Here is a 22,374-nt window from a genome sequence, read left to right as displayed (position 1 = left end):
CATAGACATAGTGAGGCCAAAACTAAAAAGGATTAGTATACATTTACTGGTGCCTGACAAATCACATTTTTATTCAGAAAAGTAATTTCTTATTTCCAGTCATTTCTTAAAATACACGAAAAAAATCATGAAAATGAATAGACTTTGGAAGATGATGAAACGAAAGGGGGATTTTAGTGAGGTTCTGAAATGCTGACTGAAGTGCAATGTATAGAGAAAGTCTTTTGATGATCTGACTTTCAGTGCAAAAATAAAGTAATACTTTACTTTCTATATTAGACGATAATGCGTAGTTAACTACAGTGCATCATAACCACTGTGTGGATTTAAACTAAAACGTATAGAACTAGTGAACTTTGTTTCTTTCTAGCCATTACATGGAATTTAAACTTGCAACTTTCTATAAAGGAAAAAAAAAAAACAGAGTTTATCAGCCTTCATTATTACTGGCAGTGTCCACTTTCACTGAAGTTATTCTCAGATTCTTAAGCTATGTGGCAATTTTTCTATATTCCTAGTGATTTTAAAATGTATTGCCTGCTTTAATTTTCATCAAGAAATACGTTATATAAGGTCTTTTTTTTTTAAGTAATGACTTATGATTATCAGATTAAAAAAAAAAAAAAAAGTACATTTTATACAAAATCCACTCAAATTGTAGCTTCCAGTAGCTCAAAGTTGTACACTGAAGATATTCTTCAGTGATGTAAAGCAGTGTAGAGCCCTCACAGTCAGCAGGGCATTTGGTGACATGCAGGTCTGGTGTGCACCTGACAATGAGATACTGATCAGATAATGCATTCCTGTTCTTATCAGAGGGGAGTGCCTACAGCAGAGATGACGTTTTATCTTATCAAAGAATTAATTTCTTTCTTTCTAAGACATCATTAGTCCCACTTCTTAATTGATAACAAGGGGATAGAAAATGAAGGACCTTTCCACAGAGGTCTGTTACAATCTGCTTTGTAAAAAGAAACATCTGGTTTATGTTTCTTAATATGTTTTCCTTTTATATGAACAGGCAACTCTAATTGTCTATAAATTCACTGGGTAAGACAAAGGAGATCTAAATCTTTTCCTAATTACTGTCGAGCTTTGTTTTTTTCCACTTCAACTGCTTTTCAATTACAATTTATAATTAAATTGTCATACATTCCTACGACATTACTCACTTTAATGGCAGTAAAACAGATCAGACCAGAGACATTTTCTCACTGAAGAATTTCCTGGTAGAAGGGGCAGGAGTGGCACCAGGGCTGGCGGGGGCAGACTCTGGCACCTTTTTTCGGGAATGGTGGAAGTTCAGGCAGCATTTTTCAGCGTCTGGCTCAGAATTTTGTCATTTGAAATAGAAGCATTAAACTTACAAATGTGTCCTTTTCTTTCCCACCAAGGAAATATGGGTTGATCAAGATAATCACTCTGCCTGTCTCACTGGCAATCTCCGGTGTGACTCTGCATGGTGGAGTGTCTTTGGCTCTGCCTACTCACCATGCCTGGGCAGAGGAGGAGAAGGCACCTTTCCTAATAGGATGGCACTAGGCCAGGAGCCCATCCAGAGGAGGTTTTCCAAGTGCCACCAGCAGCCACAGCCACCCTCCAGCCTGGTAGCCCAGGGCTACCTGTCCCAGAAAGCTCACCCCTGCAGATGAGGAGTGCCTGCAGCCTCCAAGAGCCACGCTCAGCTGCTGGGGCTCACATCAGAGCACCTAACAGAGGTGCGGTTGGAAGTGGAGAACACCAAGGACTCTAGGTATTTTGGAAAACAAGGTATGGTGAAAACATATCTCTTGTGGTCTCAAGAAAACTGCCTCTGATCCTGTGCTTTAAGCATGTCAGGCTACAAAGGACAAAGTGTCTTTTTCAAAATACCTGTGTCCTACTGCATGTAGAGGCTGAGGCAGAAATGGAAAGCAAAGTCACTCACTTGGCCAGCCAGCTTGCCTAAAGAGATTTGCCAGCGATGCAATGTGTAAGTCTCTCTTTTTCTCCTCGTAGGACAAACTAGACTGGGGAAGTGGAGAGGGCAGACTATGGTCAGAGGTCCTGTGCTGACAGAGGGCAAGCCCCAGGGGAGCCTCAGTGCACTCCCTGGGGCCAGTCTCCAGAGAGGATCAGACATGGCCCTGCTTACCACCTCCCATTTTCCCTGGCATGCCTCTGCTCCTTGCAAGTGCTGAAGTACTGCTAAAACAGTGATGATGACCAAGCCAGAAGCTTTGAAAAATCTATTGAGGCTGGTGATTCTGCATCCATCATCACAGAGACCACCAGTAACCTCAGAGAGGATGTTTTAAACAATATACATACACAAAGATACATTGTAAAAGTATATGCTGTATGGTATAATAAACAAAACTTTTAAAAAATAAAACCATTTCATTAAAACCATTCATCTTCTGTCTCTACTCATACATCTTCATGTCAATTACTTTGAATTCCTTCCTGCTGTGGTTCAGGTGCGGAGATTTATAAGGTGAATGAGTAGCAGAACAGTGATATGTGAAATACATTTCACTATTCCTACAAGCTTGACATTTTAATGTAAAACTTGTTTTTGTAGTGTATTTGCCATCTGTTAGCAATTTAGCTGTTGCAGAGCAGAGCAAACAATGGTGTACACAATGTGCTTATTGTATGTGATTATTTTTTTTCTCAATTGCTCCCTAAGTAGTGGCTGCGTGACTAAAATGTGAAATGCTCTGTCATGCTATGCATTACCCGAGGGGCACTGGTAACCCTCATGGTACAAAAACAAGCAGCTGAGAGACTGGAGGATAGCTCCTAGCTGAAAGTTTTGAAATACCCGTCCTCCGCTTGTGAAAGGAGACTCTGAGCGAACTCACTTCTATGCACTTGTGTTACTGAGCTCATCTTTTGGATTTGAGGATTGGAGTTCTCTGTCAGCTGGCTACTTTTAGCAAAAGGCAGAATCTCTCAGACTATTCAGTTTCATGCCTTTTAGTCACTACCCAAAACAAAAAAAATTATCTTTCTAGTTTCTCCCACACCCACGCACACAAGAACACTCAGAGCAGCACAAGGGAGCCCAAATACCTGTGGAGTTAGTTTTCCAACCCTCTGTGTTATTGGCTCATTGATCACAACTTCTACTTTGCAGACATCCTTCTCTCTGGGGATGGAAAACTTGAGGTCATCTTCTGACAGGAAGACAGACTGTCCCTTCATCACTTTCACCCCAAGGTTGACACTAATGAAGGAGGAGCACACAACTCTTAGTACAATAAGCAGCAGTAGAAACAGCCAGCTTTTCTCAAAGGGCTTCATGTTTTGAGGGTATGCCAGCTCTTTTCCACCAGTGAAAATGTTCTTAAAAAAAGAAGTCTTCTCTTCTGCCAGCAGATTTTCACCATATAATGAATGACTGAGATGTTAGTCATAGGTAACAATGTGCCACATGTTTTCTATTAATATGCATCCCTTCACTGAAATTTGGACAGGAGCCTTTGAAAATATCCTTGGTTTTTTATAAAATTCATTGGTCAAGCCTGACAAGATGATGAATGTGTTCTCAGAGTACTTTAAAAGTTTGCTAATCCTGAAAAGAAAAAAAAAAAAAAGAGAGAGAAAAAAAAAAAGAAGAAGGTTGACATAAGGCATGAACAACTATTGGGGAAAAAATAACTACACAAAAAACTTCTGCCATTCTTACAGTTGTAGTTCATTTCAAGCAACATATTAACTTCACCTTTGAATACTTTTAAGTGCACACATGCTGAGAAAATTATCTATGTACCAATGGGACTTCTCCCTCAATGGATCAGCTCTCGATATGCATTCCAGGGCACATTTTATCCGTATGCACGTAAAAACACTTACTGTGTAGGATCCTTTGTTAGTGACCCTTTTTTACTGATAGACCAAGTCTATATTAATAAAAGGGTGTGAGCATCCAAGTAATTTGGAAGTGCAGCAGTAGGTATTCATCCAGATTAAATATACCTGGAAGTGGGATAAAGGGAGAATCATCTTTTGTTAAATTTATCTTTGCCATTGAACGCAGGGGAAAAAAAATCAGCCTTTAGTTGAAAACACTTTGGCAGTGCTTCTCTACTCTTCCTGCTATCGAGAGCAACTCTGCCAGGACATCAACATGGAAACATACGATATGGCACAATAAAGCTAATTAATTTCTTGGAAAAAAAAAAAAATAAAATCTGATGTATATTCAGTGGAAACAACAAACAAAACATAATATGGAAAAAAAAATTACACAAGCTCCTCACACCCTCAGTTACAGTCAATCTTGTCTTTCATGTTTATAACCTCAGAAGAAACGCATGGTTCTTCTGACATTAAACAACCACTATTTAAATCCTTATAAGACCCTAATTTCCACAACCTTTGAAAGTAACTTAATCTGTTGCCCAAAGAATAGGCAATGGTATTGACCTAATTAAATTCGATAAGAACTAAAACATCAACATTCCTTCACTTTCTAGTAAATATTTAGTGCACAGTCTAATTCAAACAGAATCCTACCAACAAAATGAGCTTTCCTGAAAGCAAATAAAAAACCCACATCCATTTATCTCTCTATTTTCTTCATTATTGTTAGCAGATAACTGTTCATTCTCCTGTTTCCAGCACGATGACCTTCTGAACAGCCTACAATTGTATGAACATATCCACCTAGTTTCACATTTCACTGGAAAACCACCATTATTCACTTCCTAGAGTAACACAAGACAGATCTACTCAACTTCAGTTCAGATTCAAGACTGAAGACATTGGGACTAACATGTTTAAAGTTAGCCATATGTTGACCATGTAGTCTGGGCCACAAATCTTAATTTCGATTTTCTATCTTTTTATCTGAAAATCCTTCCATTTTGGTCTAATTTTTTTCAGCCAAATCAGTCTGAACAAAATCTGAAAAAAAAAATCTATAATTCTAGCCAAAGTAAAGGGAATTAAGTTCACAGGTGAAGGGTTTTTTTAATGTGTTCCAGAAACAAATCAAAATCTCAATTAATGTTAAAGAGTTTAGTTACACAAACAGCTTTTACTAAAATCCAGATATGTAAATGTGTCCAAAGTACTTGCTAATTTTTGTTTCTTCCTAGAAGGATGTGTATTCATAGCACTTCATCAAAATCATCACATCTGAGACAGCACTCCACTTCGTAAAATTCACAGTTTTGTAACAGTCTTCAGTCCTATAAAAGAAAACTTGGAGAGAGACAGAGGAAAACAGATTACATTTCAGCCTCTTAGTAAGAAAAGTGTGGTTTGGTGCAAGTGCAACCTTTTAGCTGACTGGCATTTATCACACAGTGTAGGGATTACTAGCATTTATCAAATACAATCTGTGTTTCCTTCAAATACCAGCTGCAAAACATGGAGAGGTGTTCTGATCTAAAACCTTCTCAATTTCTGTGTCTTCTTCCTATTTTCTTCATTCAACAAAGTAAAGACAGGGCTGACAGAAGTAAAATACTTCCTTGGTATATATGTCAAGAAGATGCTCTGCCTGACACCTCTGACTTCATGCATGCTGAGATCCTTGGCCAGCAGGAAGCTCCTGGCACAGCAGCTGCAGTGGAATTTGAATCCCTTTACTCCAGTTCCTGAGTATGTCTCAACTAGTTTCAGAGAAGACTGAGTTTCTTGAGCCATAAAGGGGCTCAGATAAGAAGAAAATAATTAGGAATTTTAGACTCTGACTAAGACCTGGAAAAGTGCTAAGGGGCCATCAATGACTCTGAAGCATACACCTGGTGATTTACAGCTCATGGCAATGCTAGTGACTTCATGCTCCATAATACCAGGCTGAGGCACTGATTTACAGTGCAAAATATCTTTATTCACAGGGCACTAGGTACCTTATGAGAAATTACGGAATTGAAGCCTGGACAGTTTGACTCTCCCTGCTCCCACCTGGATAGCTGCCACAAAAACATATTATGGTTCAGAGACAGCTAATCACCAGTTGAGAAATGGCACTGGTCAAGAAGCATATTGTTCTCTTGACGCATTATATGTGTGCTCACAAGAAGGGACAGCCAGCTGTCTCTCTCCAATAGGCGCTGCCAGAGTCTTTCATGCAGAGATATCTTCACCTCAATGGTGATGAAGCCCAGGTCAATCTGTGGCGCCTGCCCCATAAAACCCAGCACTGGGTGCAGGTATAAACCTCATGCTGCCTTTTCTTGCCCTGCTTCAAACACAAAGAGCATAAAGACTCCAAGAGGAGCCAGAAGCATTTAGCCAATTTCATGGTGGTTGTGTGAGCCATGCTCTACTACAAAATTTGTCTCTTGTTGTCCCTGTGTATTACAGTCTTGCTTTGACTGCTTTTGCTTGCAGGTACAACTCCTGTGTCACTATACGTGTTTGCCCCATATGATCCAGGAACTGGCCCCTACTTGTCAGCTGCAGGGCTGTCTCCTTATGTGGCTGAGTAAAGACCTTGAGACATATAACATTGTTTCTCAATCACTTATCCAACTACAGCAAAGTGAAATGAAATGAAAAGAGATCCTTTCAGCACATAATGACAATAAAATTAGAAGGTTTTGGAGTCAATGCCATCAGATTAGCATTCTCGCCTCTCTGTGTAGGCCATTGCTTCAGCAATGTCACACATGTGCTACACAGTACATATGCTGATCTACAGTGACAGTGCATTGTCTTCAGCAGCTCTACAACTGCTGGTGATGCCATTGCCACATTTTGTGGCTGCTTTGGACTTCTGTATAGTCTCCTTACTTCTCTGCCCTGAGCCCGATTCATCCCTGCTATTCATTCATTGGCATGTCACCTGTGTATCCAGAATAAACAAATGACTGAGGCACTATTTAATTCCAAATGGACCACAATATTTCAGATACACTTAGAGGCTTATTGAAATAATGGTATTCATGAACAACATGTTATCAGAATCAGTATTTTTAAACTAAGCTGTTCCTTCATTGACTTTCTAAGGATCTGTCTATATGGCAAAACACCTGAATAAGCCCCTAGGTGCACTGCATGCCTACAAGCCCAAAAAAGCCACCAGCTTTGGTCACAGAAGTCAAACACCCATGTCAGTTCAGTGTTATATCATGTATTAGTTGTTATCCCTCAGTGGGGATGGAGCACATGATATATGAGACAGCTGGGTCTGTTAATCCTGAAGAAGAAAGGGCTTATTGATGTTTTTAGACATCTAACAGAAGAGTGCAGAGGGCCTGGAGGTGCACAGCAAAGGGACAAGATGCAACCCACGAAATTCACAACAAGGGAAATTCACATTAAATATTAGGAGCACCTCCCTTATGAAGAAAGGCTGAGGGAGTTGGGTCTCTTTAGTTTGGAGGAGACTGAGGGGTGACCTTATTAATGTTTATAAACATATTAAGGGTGAGTGCCATGAGGATGGAGCCAGGTTCTTCTCGGTGGCAAACAATGATAGGACAAGAGGTAATGGGATCAAGCTGGAACACAAGAGGTTCCACTTAAATTTGAGAAGAAACTTCTTCTCAGTGAGGATGACAGAGCACTGGAACAGGCTGCCCAGGGAGGTTGTGGAGTCTCCTTCTCTGGAGACATTCAAAACCCGCCTGGACATGTTCCTGTGCGACCTCACCTAGGTGTTCCTGCTCCAGCAGGGGGATTGGACTAGATGATCTTTTGAGGTGCCTTCCAATCCCAAACATACTGTGATACTGTGATACTGTGATTAGGAAAAAAAAAAAAGACACATTGAACATGATCAGTGGAACATGTTTCCCAGAGGGGCTGTGGAGTCTCCATCCTCAGAGATGTTTACAAAACAACTAATCATGGCCTGAGTAGCCTGATGCAACTTTGAAGCTTGACTTGCCGTAAAAGCTAGCTGTGCTGAGAGCAAAGGGTGAGGGCAGTTACCTGCAGAGATCTTTTGCACCCTAAATCTTCTGATGACACTTAGCTGAAATGACAAAGCTGTCTGGGTCCCGGGACCCAAGTTAATTACCTGATGTGTTTTTGCAAAACACTGCATTGTACCCCACAAAGGGTCCAGTAATTCCTGTGAGATTGCATATAAGAGACCTTCCCTGTCATTAGAGGCAGGCTGATCAAAAGGAAAAGGAGTCCTGAAGACACGTCCAAAGCATTGTTCAATGGACGGTCAGCAAGGGGAATTCTGAGGAACTCCTCATCTGCTGGCAGAGCCCTGCCCTGCTCTGTAGATGAGCCCAGGGAAGAAGGCAGAGGGAAAAGGAGCCTCTGAAGAGGCAGTGGATGTTAATCTGTAGATCTAACAGAGGAACACACGGGACCACGGACAGTCTGGGTAAGGTTATGCAGAACTTTGTTTGTGGTTTGTTAAAAATTTCCACCAAATGCCAGAAGAACTAGTTTTTCCTCAGAGCTGCTGTTGCACATGTGATGCAATGGCTAATTACAAACATAAGCATTCTTATCAAATACAATTGGTTTTCAAGAGCCTAAAACAAAAACAAACAAACAAACAAGAAAAAAAAAATCAGAAAAACAAAGAAACTCAAAGACTGCCGAAGAGTTATCATCATCACAAAATATCTGACAAAGCTTCCCAATTTGCCAAGCATTCATCGGTTTTAGGAAGCTGGAGAATATGTTAAGTCCCTAAAAGCATCCATGAATTATTGCAAGCTACATGTCTTTCCAACAGCAGACTGTGGAGAAAATATGCAGGACTCCATATGCAGGACTCCATACGCAGAACTCACCCAGAGGTACACACAGAAACTCTCATTTGTGTGTGTCTAGATGCATGTCAAGTAGATCTGCTATTTTAGATCATTTTTTATTATATCTTTTTTTTTTTTTTTGTCACGACAACCCTGGCATTAATGAAATTTACTTCAAAGAAGGCAAATATTAATCTGTTGGTTGGAAGGTTTCGAGCACTCCTTTATTTAGAGGTTATAAAGGTACAGATTCCCGAGTCTGATTCTGAGGATGGCTGATGTGATGTAAATAAAGACTAGTCCAAATAATTTAGATAGATAGCTATCTACCAGTGCAAAACTACTTAAAAGAAGATCAGAAACAGCACCAATAACTTGCAATTGCAATACCTAAAAAATTAGTAAAAAAATCTATAATTACTAGTGACCTTGAGCCAAGTCTCAATGACACCCAAATTCTTCAATGGGATTTGGATGAGACTTTAGGAGTTTCTCTTTGTGTGACAAAATCTCTGGTTGCCTGGGAGATTTCACTGAACAAAGCTTGAAGGGGATTATGGAGGATGATTGTTGTGGGCTGGGAGTTGGACTGTTCTGTTTTAATGAACACCAGAAAAAATTTACTAGAAACAGGATTTTATTTTTTTTTTTCCAGATTGGGATTAAAGAAAACAAGTAGCAGCCTTCCCCGATTTCTAGGGAAAAAAAAAAAAAGGCCAATATTATTGCAGCAATTAAAACTTAGCTCGGGGGAATGAAAGGATCCTGAGCTATTAAATTAGGGCGTTGTCACTTTAGAATGTGCAATTAACACATACACCCCTTGGACTGTTTGCTATTTAGTGGTTTTGTTCCACGCACTACAAACAGAGATTACAGGTCACATAGAAACTAAGTATCCAGCAAGGTATTTGCTGAGTTAAGGAATGGTAGGTAACAGTTCCTTTCTTGTTTTCCTTGCTCAGTTTTGGTCTGCGAATGGAAGTCCTGTGCACTTTTTGTCAAATCCTGTACACTTTTTAGCAATGTTAAGAAACAAGAAGTGTTTAATTACATGGTCAATGAATAGAAGTTTCTTCATCAGGAATAACAACTGATGAATGTGAAGCACATCAAACATATCCAGGTTCTTAACACTCTTTTTTTTTCTTTTGTTTCTATGCTGTGTGAGAACAGAATCATAAGAATGCTATAAGATAAAAAAACAAAACAAAAAAAAAATCAAATCCCCACACCTGTTTTTCTTCATTCTACCCTCTTTCACACTACAGACACTTTAACAGTGATTATCAAATAAAGACCTAATACAGTTTCAATTGACAAGAGACTGTCTCTGATTTCAGTATTCATTCTCAGCATGGTATTGGCACTGTCGTACACTAAATTATGATTGATCCAAGTTTAGGATATTAGCTAGTGGAAACTGAGTGCAGAAGTATTCCCATATGCTGACAAGCCAACATAAGACTGAAAACATATTTGACATTGCACAAAGGCAGAGAAGCAGTAGAGAAGAAAAGTCTGAATATAACAGCATAAACTTTATTGCACTATGATGCCAAATATTGCAGCTTAATGCAAGAATGAAAATGGAATTATTCTTTTCCATAGGGTTCCTCTGTAGCCCTTGGCAAACGTTTCTAATTTCCATTCCTTAGGAGACCCCCTTCTGCATCAGCCACAGGCTGTAGGGCCAGAGGGGATTCTGTCTAAAGAGCAGTCCTTCACTCTACACCATTGAAGGAAGGCAAGTGGGTGGACTCACTGACAGACAAGAAAATAAAGGGAAAGACCGAGCACGGAAGCACCGAGAAGAAGATTTTCAATCAATCAAGAGCAGGGGCACTTAACAGCTTGGCCTTCAAACATTACACAACATACTTTAAACTTTTAAACTTTAAAAAGGTAGAGCAGGTCAGAGTCCCAGACTGAGAGTAACAAAAAGGAGCTATTGATTGTGGTTGACCCTTAAAGACCATCTTGAAGACAATGCATTGTTACCTGTTAAGTGTTAAGTAAATCTGTTTATATTGTTAGAAGTACTTTAAATTTTGTGATAGAGATCGAGATCACATTGTTAGCAGATGCCTATTATACTGAAGATAACTGCAAAAGCAAATAAAATCAAGTCTTGGCTTTTGTTTTCATAAACAAAAGAGAGTAACAGCTAACCTTCATTTTTTGAACAGGTAAATATTTTCTTCTTAAAAGACCAATGAAAGCCTCTTTGCCCTCTACTCTTTGAAGCCCAGAAAAATCTCTCATATTGCAGAAGCTGAGAAGATAAAGTTCCTCTTTTTTCCTTCTTAGTTGCTCTTTATGTGTTTTTAAGATCACTACACAAATAGGAACTGCCACCCCTCTGACTACCTATTCTCCACCAGAAGTGAGCACTGAATTGGAACAGAGTGCAATGCAGAAGTGACTCTGAAAAAGAAATAATTGCATCTTTTTGACAACTGTCTGAGGAAGTCCATAAAACACTCCAACTTCTGGTGAGGTTCTTGCACTGATGCTATCCATAGGTTACTGCACTGCACATGACCCTCATTCTCCTGGGTCTCAGTACTCATGGATTTCCCATCTTCCTTTTGGGGGAAGAGAAAGTCAAGCCAGTCTAGGAGAAACACAGAGTGAATAAACCTCTTTGCCATTTCCAGGTCTAATTAACATTTCAAAATGTTTGAATATTTCCACTTAAAATTTTCTCCTGACCATTCAAATACAGCAAAATTTGGATTTTTGGCAAAGGGGCTAGGCTAATTCTCAGTCTAAACGTTAACACAAACTACTATTTTTTTTAACTGCCATTGTTTTGTAGATTAATGTCATACTGGTATTCTCCTAAGAGAATGACACAATTGTGAAGATCAGAAGCATACTTAATCTCTCTTCTTTTCTCCTTTTCCTACATGAGAAAGGAGAGAGGGGTCATAGAGATTCCCAGTTGTTGCTGGGGACGGATATAAACTAGGGGAAAACTGGTGAAAACAGTAAAGTGAAAGAACTAGATTAGTCATCTTTTTTATAATCACACACACTGTAGAGAGGGAATAAGACCTCCTCTGCATAAGAGAAGAGCAGTTTATAACATGGGTAGTGGAATGGCTTCCCCTAATCCACCCAGAGAATGACTGAGAAATAAAAATGAAAACTACTCCAAACAATGGAAACTGTGGATGGGTGAAGTAGTAGACAGAGGAAACTTACATTGACTTTGAAAATCTATTTAGTTTTAGCAAGTAACTGTTAATGGATAGAGAAGAAATCAGTGAAGTTCAGCAAGCAGCCTAGGATTAGTCAGTGACCACTGTGCTTGTGTTACAAGGACAAAACCATTAGCTTTAGCTTGATTCATAACCTCCACGAAACAATGTAATAAGTGATGGTCAAAATTGTTATTGTTGAACAAATCGAGTAGGATTCAATTATATTATGCATATTGTTGTAAGCAGTAACTACACTTGTACAAGTTTGATTATGTTTTGTAGAACCTTGTAATATTAGTTAAGCCAACCCTGGAGGAACCAGATAACAGAGTGCCCGGATGGTGCAACGGATAACAGAGTGCCCGGATGGTGCACCAGATAACAGAGTGCCCGGATGGTGCACCGGATAACAGAGCGCCCAGATGGTACAACAGATAACAGAGCGCCCGGCAGCTCGTGGACACTGTCAACTAGCCAACCAGGAGCTAACTCGTCAGGGTGTCCCAGCGTGTGAACGAGTACATAACATATATAAGCATATACGAAAAGTTGAGTGTGTGTGCCGTTGGCGGAACCGAGTTCCCCCGGTCACCCAGCGCTGTTTTGCCTAATTACCGCTTGCTTTAAATTCGCTTGCTTAATAAAATTAATTGATTAGCTCAAAAACTCGTCTTCATTTATAACAACAAGAATGAAAGTACTGCATTCAGTACATAGCATGACAACACAACGCTTCCAGCTCTGCAGACTGATGCTTTTCCATGACCGTTGCAAGCTACAGTCAGATCTCATGCACGGGGTGCTAGATGAGCTTGACTTACAGCAGAGTTTTACCAGAGATCAAACACATCTCTGACCCACAAGTGTGAGGGTATCAAAACCCAGAGACAAGGAGCAGGAAAAGCCTCCTGCACAAGGAACAGCAAGGTGAGGAGGCAGGGACAAGGAGCCTGTGACCAGCTGCCTGACAATGTCATAGTTTCAACATACCATGAAGTACAAAGTCTGATACTTACATGAAAAAAATCATTGAGCAATCATGTTGAAATGCAGTACCACTGACACATTGCACCTCATGTTACATGTCTGGTCAGGTACTCACTGAGTTGTATGAGACAACACCCAACCCTGCTCTTCATGGAAGAACAAAGCGATGAAATGGCAGTGGACTTCCATCTCTGGCAGACTGTCTCTTACAGGTAGAAAGCTACCTGAAGTACAGTATGTGTTTTTTGTGATTTTAGAATAATTTTATTATGCACTGCTATTGGTTGGGCTGGTTAACTGAGTGTGGGGAGGGGGAGGCTGAGATTTAAGCTGATGAGCCCTGAAGGTAATGACAAAGGTTTTGAATTTTTGAGAAGGAAGACTTTGCAGACTGTTCTTCACAAAAACAAGCTCACTGAAGGGCGTGTAGCATCTCAGTCCTAAACGAAATGAGGCTTGCAATCTGGTGCATATGCTACATAGAGGACTTTTTTGAATGCTTAAATTTTAACAGCTGGTAGATGGTATAGTTTACACTTTCCCACAAACACACTGGCTTGGTTTTTCTCTTTGCACCTTATATATGTGAAACTTGAAAGCTCATTTGAGCTTTTTTTTGCCAGGATTACTGCTATATTCTGGGGGCAAAAGATATGCATTCAAAGAGCAATTCCTTCCTGTTTATATAGCTAAAGGAAAGATGATCAATACAGTGCAGACACAAATTTAGGTTTCAAAAGGCATGTGGAGGAGACTCCTTAGGAGTTTGACATTCCCTCCATACAAATCAAAACTGATTTGAGGTTCTTCTGTTACATCTGTATGTTACTTAGATGTGGTATGATTGCCTTCAAATTATGTTTGATAAACAAGGAGTATGCACTATGTTAAGTAGTTACACATCTCGTCAAAATTAAACTAGATCCACTAAAAACATACCCATACTCACAGTTTCTCTTCTGTTAACAATTTTCATTGATGTAGGTATATCCTTGTGCATTCAGAATGCCTGCACAGTGCAGCTACAAACAGACAGTTCATGTAGTCACATTGCAGTTTTAGACAACATTTGTCAGAAAATCAAACACAATCCAGCTATGGAAGTTTATCTTCACAGACAGCTATCAGAGTTCTTTGAAATACTGTTGCAGGCTTCACAAGGGTAGCAACTAGAGATGTAAATAACACATTTCATTAGGGAGTGTTTAACAACTTCCCAAATGCAGTCTATTCAGGTGGTTTTTTACTCAGCTTCACAAAAGGCAGGTGAATCATCCTGCGGATCTCTGTTACAAGTTGTGAAAGCATGAAGTTGTGCACAACCTACATACAGTAACTGTAGGCCACACAGCCGTTAGCATGAGAGAAATTAATCTCGGTCCACAACCAACTGCCACTGAGTCTCAAAAAATGAGAAGAGCAAAGTTAGAGAATCAGCAATGAATTATCTACTCAATTTCCCTTTATGCTCAACAGGTGCAGTCAAGTGGACTGCACTTCTATTGTATCATTATTTGACCAGTATGTGCTGTTCCACCATAATGATTTTACTACACTTACTGCTGTTACCATCTGAATTCACTGGTAGGTTTATTGCCAGTGATCATTTCTTATCCCCATTAAAAAATTAATTCATGTTGTACTGTATAGACTAATATTATCAAGATTATTTCAAGGACTGCAGAAAAATAATGTAATAAATTAATAGACAGGAGGTACTTTAATTTTAAAAATCAAGTAATTGTCCAGGGACTTGTTTATCATTGTCCTTATACTTGTCTACTTCTTCTCGGACCAAGGATCTGTGCTGGAAAAAATGTTCAAAATCTAAAGGTGCCCATATCTAAACCATCTCATTCTCTAGGTAAAAATGATCTGCATTAAGTCATGTTGCAAGCAGAACAAACCCTAGAGAAGAATCATGAAGAAAATGCTGGCAGGCCCACAGCAGTAATGAGAAAGAGAAAAGAGATGGGACAATTTCTGCAGATGTGTGTGCTCTTTTACTGTGAAAGCAACTGGTGATTTACAGTTCCAGTGCCTCCCACAGACACCTTGGGCGCATGTCAACAGCAGAGTTGCATTTTGCCTACGGTTATGTGCAGTCCTGAGTTAGCTCACATGACGAACTAGTAGAATTTTCTACCTAGCAAACACGTAACTTGCAAAATAACTTTATAATAACTATTTCAAGAAACTGTGTATAATTATCGACAGGATTTGTTGAAGTACAACACAGGGTGACAGCAACTAATCTCTAAAAGTTGATGTTTTAGAGTTTGGTTCTGAATAAAAGCATAGAAATCAGCAGGAAATGTAAAAACCGTGCAAGCATGTATTTGTGGTTACAGAAACACACATAAACATTTACGCATACATATGGCCAACAAACATCTGTCTAATTCAGATGAATGAAGGCAGCTGTCTGAATGTACATGAAAATCCAAAAACTCTCACAGATCCCTACTGCAAAATAAAAGTCTATAATTTTAGAACATGCATTTAAAGTCAAGTTAATCCAGCTAAACAAAATGTATCTGTTAGAAAGACTGAGTAATCTTTAAAGTTTTCATGCTTTTCAGTGCTTTTTTTCAGATTTCTCTCTCCTAGTGTGTCTTACTAAAAAGACAATTTTAAGAAAAGAAATCTTGCTCAGTACTTCTAAACTTTTATAAAAGATAAAACCACAAAGTTTTATTAGAACTAACAGAAAAAATTCAGCATAGTTGAGAAATCTGTATCAATGTTAGGATAAACTAAGTTGCTTGGAATCCTTAACTTCCAAGTTAACTTCTACTAAATGACTGGCAAGAACCAGCGTCTGTTTTCCTCCAAGGTTAGAACTGACCTTTCATCCATCCTGACTACAAAAATTACTGTCCAACTGCTTTGCTGCAACATTCAGCAGAAAACTGAATTCTGTGAGCTGTTAAACATTATTACAACCACAACAGCCTTCAATGTATACAACAAAATTGAAGCAGATACTTACAGGTAGCAGTGTTTCTCCAGGAGGCTGAATACGAGAGCATACTAGAATAAAAGAAATAATGAATGTCACTGACCCAGTAATCTCTGGTTTAAAAGGCTGCCAGAGAAAGAAATCCAATGAGTGGGTGACAGAGGGAAAGACGGGGGCGGGGGGCGGCGGGGAGTGGGAGGAGATTGATAAATGAAATTCCAGTCTTCCTAGTCAGCTTGACTGTAGTTTTCTCGGTACTAAAAATCCACATAAACACTCAATGCTTGCAAGACTGCTTCTGAGTGCAGAGTCCCAGAGCACCAACACTTTCGGGTTGTCTGTGGTAAGCGCATTCTGAGATGCTTTGGGGTGTTTACACTCAGCAATGCCTCTCTGGCAGCCAGCCCCAGATCTTCCTTTCCTCTTCTGCTGCTTAAGTCTGTTGTGACTAAAAACTGAGCCCCTTCTAATAAGGCTTGCTCATTTTTTTCCCCCCACTTCTTCTAGTTTATTTCCTTCAACATATGCACACGCACACACTTATTTATGTGTTAAAGATTCATAGACAAAGAGGTGATCTAAAATATTTTCAGATCAATCCCTTTTTCCCCACAAGAAGGAGAATACAGTCTTTATTGAAATACAGACTTGATTAATTTCCACCATAGCATAATAACAAAGCAAGTTTGATCTTATTTCAAGGTGGCTGATGAAATTAAAATGAAGTTAATTATCAATTTAATATTAATGCATATTGCCTACGTATAAATGTGATACTTTTTACAAGCTAAAATGTTCAAAATCCTGTTGCATGCTAAAGTATCAAGTATTCAGATTAACATATATTCATTTTATTGACTAATTGCTGTCCCAGCAAAGGAAAACCCAGGAGTATACATTTTTTTTTCCTGTTCAGAACAGCAGGAAATAGGAATGGTATTGCCCAATTTCTACCAATTATTTGATATCTCATAGAATTCAAGATATCTCTCCAGCCTTCTGTCACAAGATTCACTTCAGGTTTGCGGATTTGACTGGCTGGTGGGAGTCTGAGTAAAATCTGCTTCCATGCAGTGCCTCCCTGATACATCCTGAGGAGTAAACTTGACAGCCCACATTTTCAGAGGGCAGGGGCTGTACTGCAAAGTTGCAACAGACAAACATAACTACCAGGGACAAACCACCTTATGCCCATCTCAGCAGCGGGATCAAAAGCACTTTTAAGCGTACTGGACAAACAGATTATCAGCCCAGCCACAGGGCATGGGTACAAGCAGACAAGAGGGACAACATGGGGAAGTGCCTCTGTTTCCCTGTGTAAGCAGGGGCCAAATCCAGCACGACTGTAACTCTGTAGCATGTCACCCCCCCTTGCCCCTTTATGAACAAGCAAGCTGACTTTGACCCTCATATGGAAACAAGACTGCACTATAAAAATGCAAAACTCAAGTCAATAGTGTGAAAGAAAAGAACAAGCAGATGTTCCTGTGGCATGACTTAAAGGCAGATGAAGAAAACAGATGACTGTTGAAAATTGAAATGAACTCAAAGCTACACTGTGTGTAATATGATACAATCTGAGCTATATTTGTTTATGAAAAAACACTAAGCAAAAAAAAATCCTGAAGGTACAAAAGTAGTATCAGAGTGGCATACTGTCCTGAGTTTCAGACCTACAGTAATCCTCAGATTTTACAAAGTTTCAGAAAAACTTGGAATGAGTATTTATCTCCCCTAAGTCATGCAGATGGCTGGGTTGGCTTGTGTGTTTGTGTTTGTGCTTGCTGGAACATAGCTTCTAATTCACCGTGATGAATGGCCTGTTTGTATTGTATAGTGGTCTGGCTAGGATCATGAACTAACTGTACTTACAGGCTGATTAAGAAAGAGGCAGCTTATTTTAAAGTATAATGTCCCTGACCCATTGATCCATAACTTAATTGCAGAAGTTCTTTTCAAATCAGTTTGATTGCTCCAGCAATGAACTTGGCATCTTGTTTCTTCTTGTACTCCCTTAACTACAATTAATTTTTACAATATATCAAGGTCACATTATCTAAAAGACTAAAATTATCAAAGCTTTTCCTGAGAAATGCCAGAGTACTAAAGAGAAGACGTATCTTTTGTACACATAATCACTCTTTTTATTTCAGCGTTTTTCTACACAGGAAACAGAACAGTTCAGTTTCCTGTGAATGCAACTTACGCATGGTATATATTCCTTCTTAATTACTGGATAAAATTGTGCAGTCCAGACTGTTGATATGAAGCTAATCAGTCAACTGTTTTCTCCAAGCTTTCTTTAATTATTTATAGTCATAATCAGTCCCTTTCTTTCCAGGCTTTTGATTGGAAAAGAAAAAAGTGTCCCTGAGGCACAAAATGGGTGAGAACCCACAACACCCACTTAGCCACACACACCCCTCACCCCCTCCTGTCTCTTCTCTTTCATCTCGACCTGCATTGATAAGCAATGGCCTGAACTGCACACTGTCTGTCATCTGCACACTCAGTTAACAATACTGTGAGGAGGATGACATTCTCAAAGTAACAAAAGGCTCATGCTCATCCCAAACCTGAAGGCTGTACACAGGAAGATGTGCTTAACTGTGGGGGGAAATGATAGAACTATTTCCCAGGTATTTACTACATGGCAGAATTTTTATTCTGTGAGCAACAGTACCTGGCCGCAGCAGTCCCTTCTTCAGTCTCTAACGCAGGCTGATGAGAACTGAGTGAAAGACCATGTTTAAAAGAGGAAGTATTAAATCTATCTTTTTCTTCTTCTCCAGCCTGTACATACTCTGCCCATAAAGATTTATAGTCCTCCTGGCTACCACAAACATGGGAAGGCCCCTGAGTTATGTTCTAAGTTATGTTCTTCCTAAACATAGAAGTGCAAGATTAACAATGCAAGGTCAGATGGTAAATGGGAAAATAAGGTTAGATATGTTGACAGAGAGCTGATCCTGCAAGAGGCTGTCAATCTGCTAGGCTTGCATGGAGACTTGCCTAGTGGTTGCCAGAATCAAGTTTGTAAGAACCTGATAATCATATTAATGCCACCAGAAAGCCAGCATACTTCCTACAGAAGAAAGAAGGATAATCTGGAACTACTGCATGCTAGGAGTCACTGGATAGGGCTTCTTTGCAGTGCTGTAACCCAGAGATTATAAGCAAGAAGTTAATAACAAAATCCACAATTAAACTGTCTGATGGTCATTTCCCCTCTTTATCCAAAAGTGTTTTCTGGAGCATTACAAAGCAAGCAGCATACACAGTATTCCTTTGTCTCATAGGAGACTGAGGATCTGTTGGTTATCCGAAATGGACAAGTAAGAAACATACTCAGTTTTCATGGTACAAAGCAATTTTCATGCAAGTGACACAAGAGAGGAGGTGGACCCTGCTGCAGGGACTACATCCTCTTCTACTTCTGAGGCACTGAAAAGCCTCATCCCAAACCAAGACTCCAGAAAAACTTCTATGTTTGGTTAAATCCTCACTCACCCACAGTCACTGAGTGGCAGTGGTGCTATGGATAGGTTCTTGCAGTAGCAAGTGAATAGAGTCAGGAGATCTAGATTCAGATGACACCTACCCCATTACAAGTATGGAGATGTGACGAAGAAGCCATTGAGCTGCTTGAATGAAGAGCATTGGTTCTGGTGTATTCCACAAAATCATTCTTGTCCTTGGGAAAGAAAAATACTGGAAATTACATATTATTAGTGCTACTGAGTTTTATGTGATGTAGGCTTAACTCTTCCTGTAACCAACAACAGGAATGTCAAGTGACACTCCAAACAGCATGACAAAGGTTTCTAAACAAGAATGAGTCCAAAATGATAAGGCATCACACTGTTGACTTTTACTCCCTGATAAGTATCAGAAAAAATTTTTTTGAAAATATTATTGTCATATAAAGCTGGCATCATTTTAAAGAATCTCTCAGAGGTCTAACCTTTAGGTAGATATTTTCAGCTCCAGTGACAATTGACCTCTTAATTTATGAACCATGACATTACAGTGTTGTCTGAAAAAAGAAGCTGTGACCTAAAGGGAGTTTTAACCTGCATACACTTCCACGAAAGTGACATAAAGGCAAGCTGTTGATTAACAGGGAATGAGGGATGTTACCCAGATCCAACCCCCAGACAACAGCCACTTGCTTAATACAAGGAAGCCTGTATTTAAACTACTGCAAAGCCTCAAGCCAGCTGAAAAATTACTATTGTTTACTTCAGATTGCATTTAGAGGTTTAGTTTGGGTTAAGTAGTGGGGAGAGTCTCTCCACAAGCACAGCTGCCCTTCAACTTACTTATAACAGGTAATGACAGAAACATCCTGACAGAAACATCCTGGCATGGCAAAATACTCACCAGATGGAACATAATGTCTAAAGTTAAAAATTCTCAATACTGGTTTCAGCTCAAAAAGATTTAGTCCAGCTTCCTGCAAAGCATTTTGCATCTCAGTTTTCCTGTCACATGAAAACTCCTCTCACCTCAGTCATGTTAAATGACCTGATTGATGCTCATGTTGTATCAAAGCTATTGGAAGGCATGATTTCTCTTAAGGAGTCAAAGTGTATGCTTGTAACACAATGAGATTCTCAGCTGGAACATATTAAAGAGAATAACAATGCTATTTATTTCACATATCGTGGAAATGGTTTATTTATGTTAACTAAGGTTGATCTCTAAAATAGTAGTAGTCCTCTGATCAAAACAGTGTAGTCTCTTGGCAGAGAACAAAGGAGAGAAAGAGAGCCAAGGTGTTATTTTTGCCTATGTTACAGCAAATAAAATGTGGAGGGTTTTTTAGTAAAGCTGGAAATCTGGATGAATAATTCTTTGGGGAAAACCAGCATTTCTACAAAACCTGACTTACACCTTCAAAGCCTTCCTTTCCCAAACTGTCTATAGCTGTGTCCTTAACATGCGAGAATATGACAGGAAGCCTGGCAGAGCACAGAAATCATATTTACAGTAAGCCCTGCATGAGGACATATCACTTGCTTTTGCAGAGTTTCTTCTAAAATTATTCTATATATCCTGTCATAACTTATGTTTTTCTTCATTTAGTGCAGATAGGCTCTTCACAAACTCTTTCTGTATTTGTTTAAAAACACAGAATGGTTTGGGTTGGAAGGGACCTTCAAACAACATCTAGTCCAGCCCAGCATTTCCTGCAGTAACTTAAATGTTCATTGAGACTGTTAAGTCTCACCAGCAGTCACTGTAATAGAGTCTATTACACGCCTTGTCCTCATTTTCAGATTCTCAGCAATGTAAATTTTTAAACATTGCTGTGTGGTTCTCTTTGCCTCTCTATAAGAAAATGGAGCTCGGGTCTATAATGGTGCCCTAGAGGCAAGAGGACTGCGAATTGTCATTGCTCATCAAGTATTCAGATAAAACAGGAAAGGGTGTGAGGAATAAAAATCAGATGCATGCTGAATCCATACTCACTCAGTAATTGATATAATTTTTAAAAATCTTCTCAATTTTCAATAATTACAACCCAATATGCACTATGTGTTTGTGAAAAAAAAAAAGTTGTCTGATAACTTGATTAAAACAAGTGATAATTAAAAAAAAAGATAATAAAGGAAATAAATAACTACTAATTGAGCCTCACTTAATGTCAATAAATTAGTCTAAAAATAACCCACTTCTGATTTAGATATACCTCAAGGAAGTAAAGCCATATTGCAATGCAACAAGTGTCAGCATCATAGTCTTTATTAATCTCACACAACTTTTAAAGAAATTACTCTGATGCATTGATGTCTTACATGGAGCACAGCTTTCAGGAGACCAAATGCTCTGTCACTGCCAGCTGCTTCATTGGAAATCGTAATAACAAACACAAATTATTCAAGTTTTTGACTGCAGAAAAGACACTAAACATGAGGTTAAGAATGGCATTCTGGAGAATCAAACAAATAAAAAGCCCTACAACAAGGCAGCACAAAATCCTTTGCTTTCTGTCAAGCAGATTCAAAAATGAAAACGTTGTCTGAAATGAAAGTTTGAGACAAAGGTAGGTAACATTCTAAGTAAAATGAGTAGCATTGAAAAATCCATACTTGATGCTATTCTCTCTTTTTTTAATCAGTTTGATTTTTCTTAAAAGTCTTTGTATCTTGCACTAAACCCTCAGTTGTTGCAGAGGAACAGTGAACAGACATCTTCATGGATTTCAGCATCTTGGCAGCCCCTGTAGATCTTGACCTGAATGCACCTAGAGCACATCACCAATTACAAGGTTTCTTCAAATTATACAGCTACGGGGATCAGCATACATACTGCAAATCATAAAAACACCATTGATTTCTTTGCAGAAGCGTGAGAGGGACCGGGCGCAGCTGGCAGCACAGCAGCGGAGTCCTCTATCCATGTCCTCCTGCAGCATCACTGTGGGGAGCATGGCCACTGGAGTTGTGGGACTCGGTGGCCGTCAGAGGTGACCTGGCTCTCATTGGATCAGGATAGCAGAGATATATAACAATGTAGTAGGAAAAGAAATTCAGGCTACCACTGTCCT

The 22,374-nt window shown here is 39.3% G+C and overlaps 1 protein-coding gene across 1 annotated transcript in view; it reads right to left on the bottom strand.

The window, feature by feature from the left end:
• The window catches only part of FREM1 (FRAS1 related extracellular matrix 1), a 63,484-nt gene extending 58,302 nt beyond the window's left edge, over positions 1–5,182 (bottom strand). Inside the window, exons 1-3 of the mRNA XM_082074504.1 lie at positions 5,064–5,182; positions 3,841–3,963; positions 3,058–3,559 (exon numbers count right to left, since the gene is read on the bottom strand). Of these exons, the coding sequence (XP_081930630.1) occupies positions 3,058–3,288 (231 nt within the window). The 5' untranslated portion in view covers positions 3,289–3,559; positions 3,841–3,963; positions 5,064–5,182. The remainder of the gene's footprint in view (positions 1–3,057; positions 3,560–3,840; positions 3,964–5,063) is intronic.
• Positions 5,183–22,374: the final 17,192 nt, after the last annotated feature.

This window comes from Streptopelia decaocto (assembly GCF_964273445.1).
Source record: "Streptopelia decaocto genome assembly, chromosome: Z".
Classification (NCBI taxonomy): domain Eukaryota; kingdom Metazoa; phylum Chordata; class Aves; order Columbiformes; family Columbidae; genus Streptopelia; species Streptopelia decaocto.
This window is presented reverse-complemented; position numbering and strand designations above follow the sequence as displayed.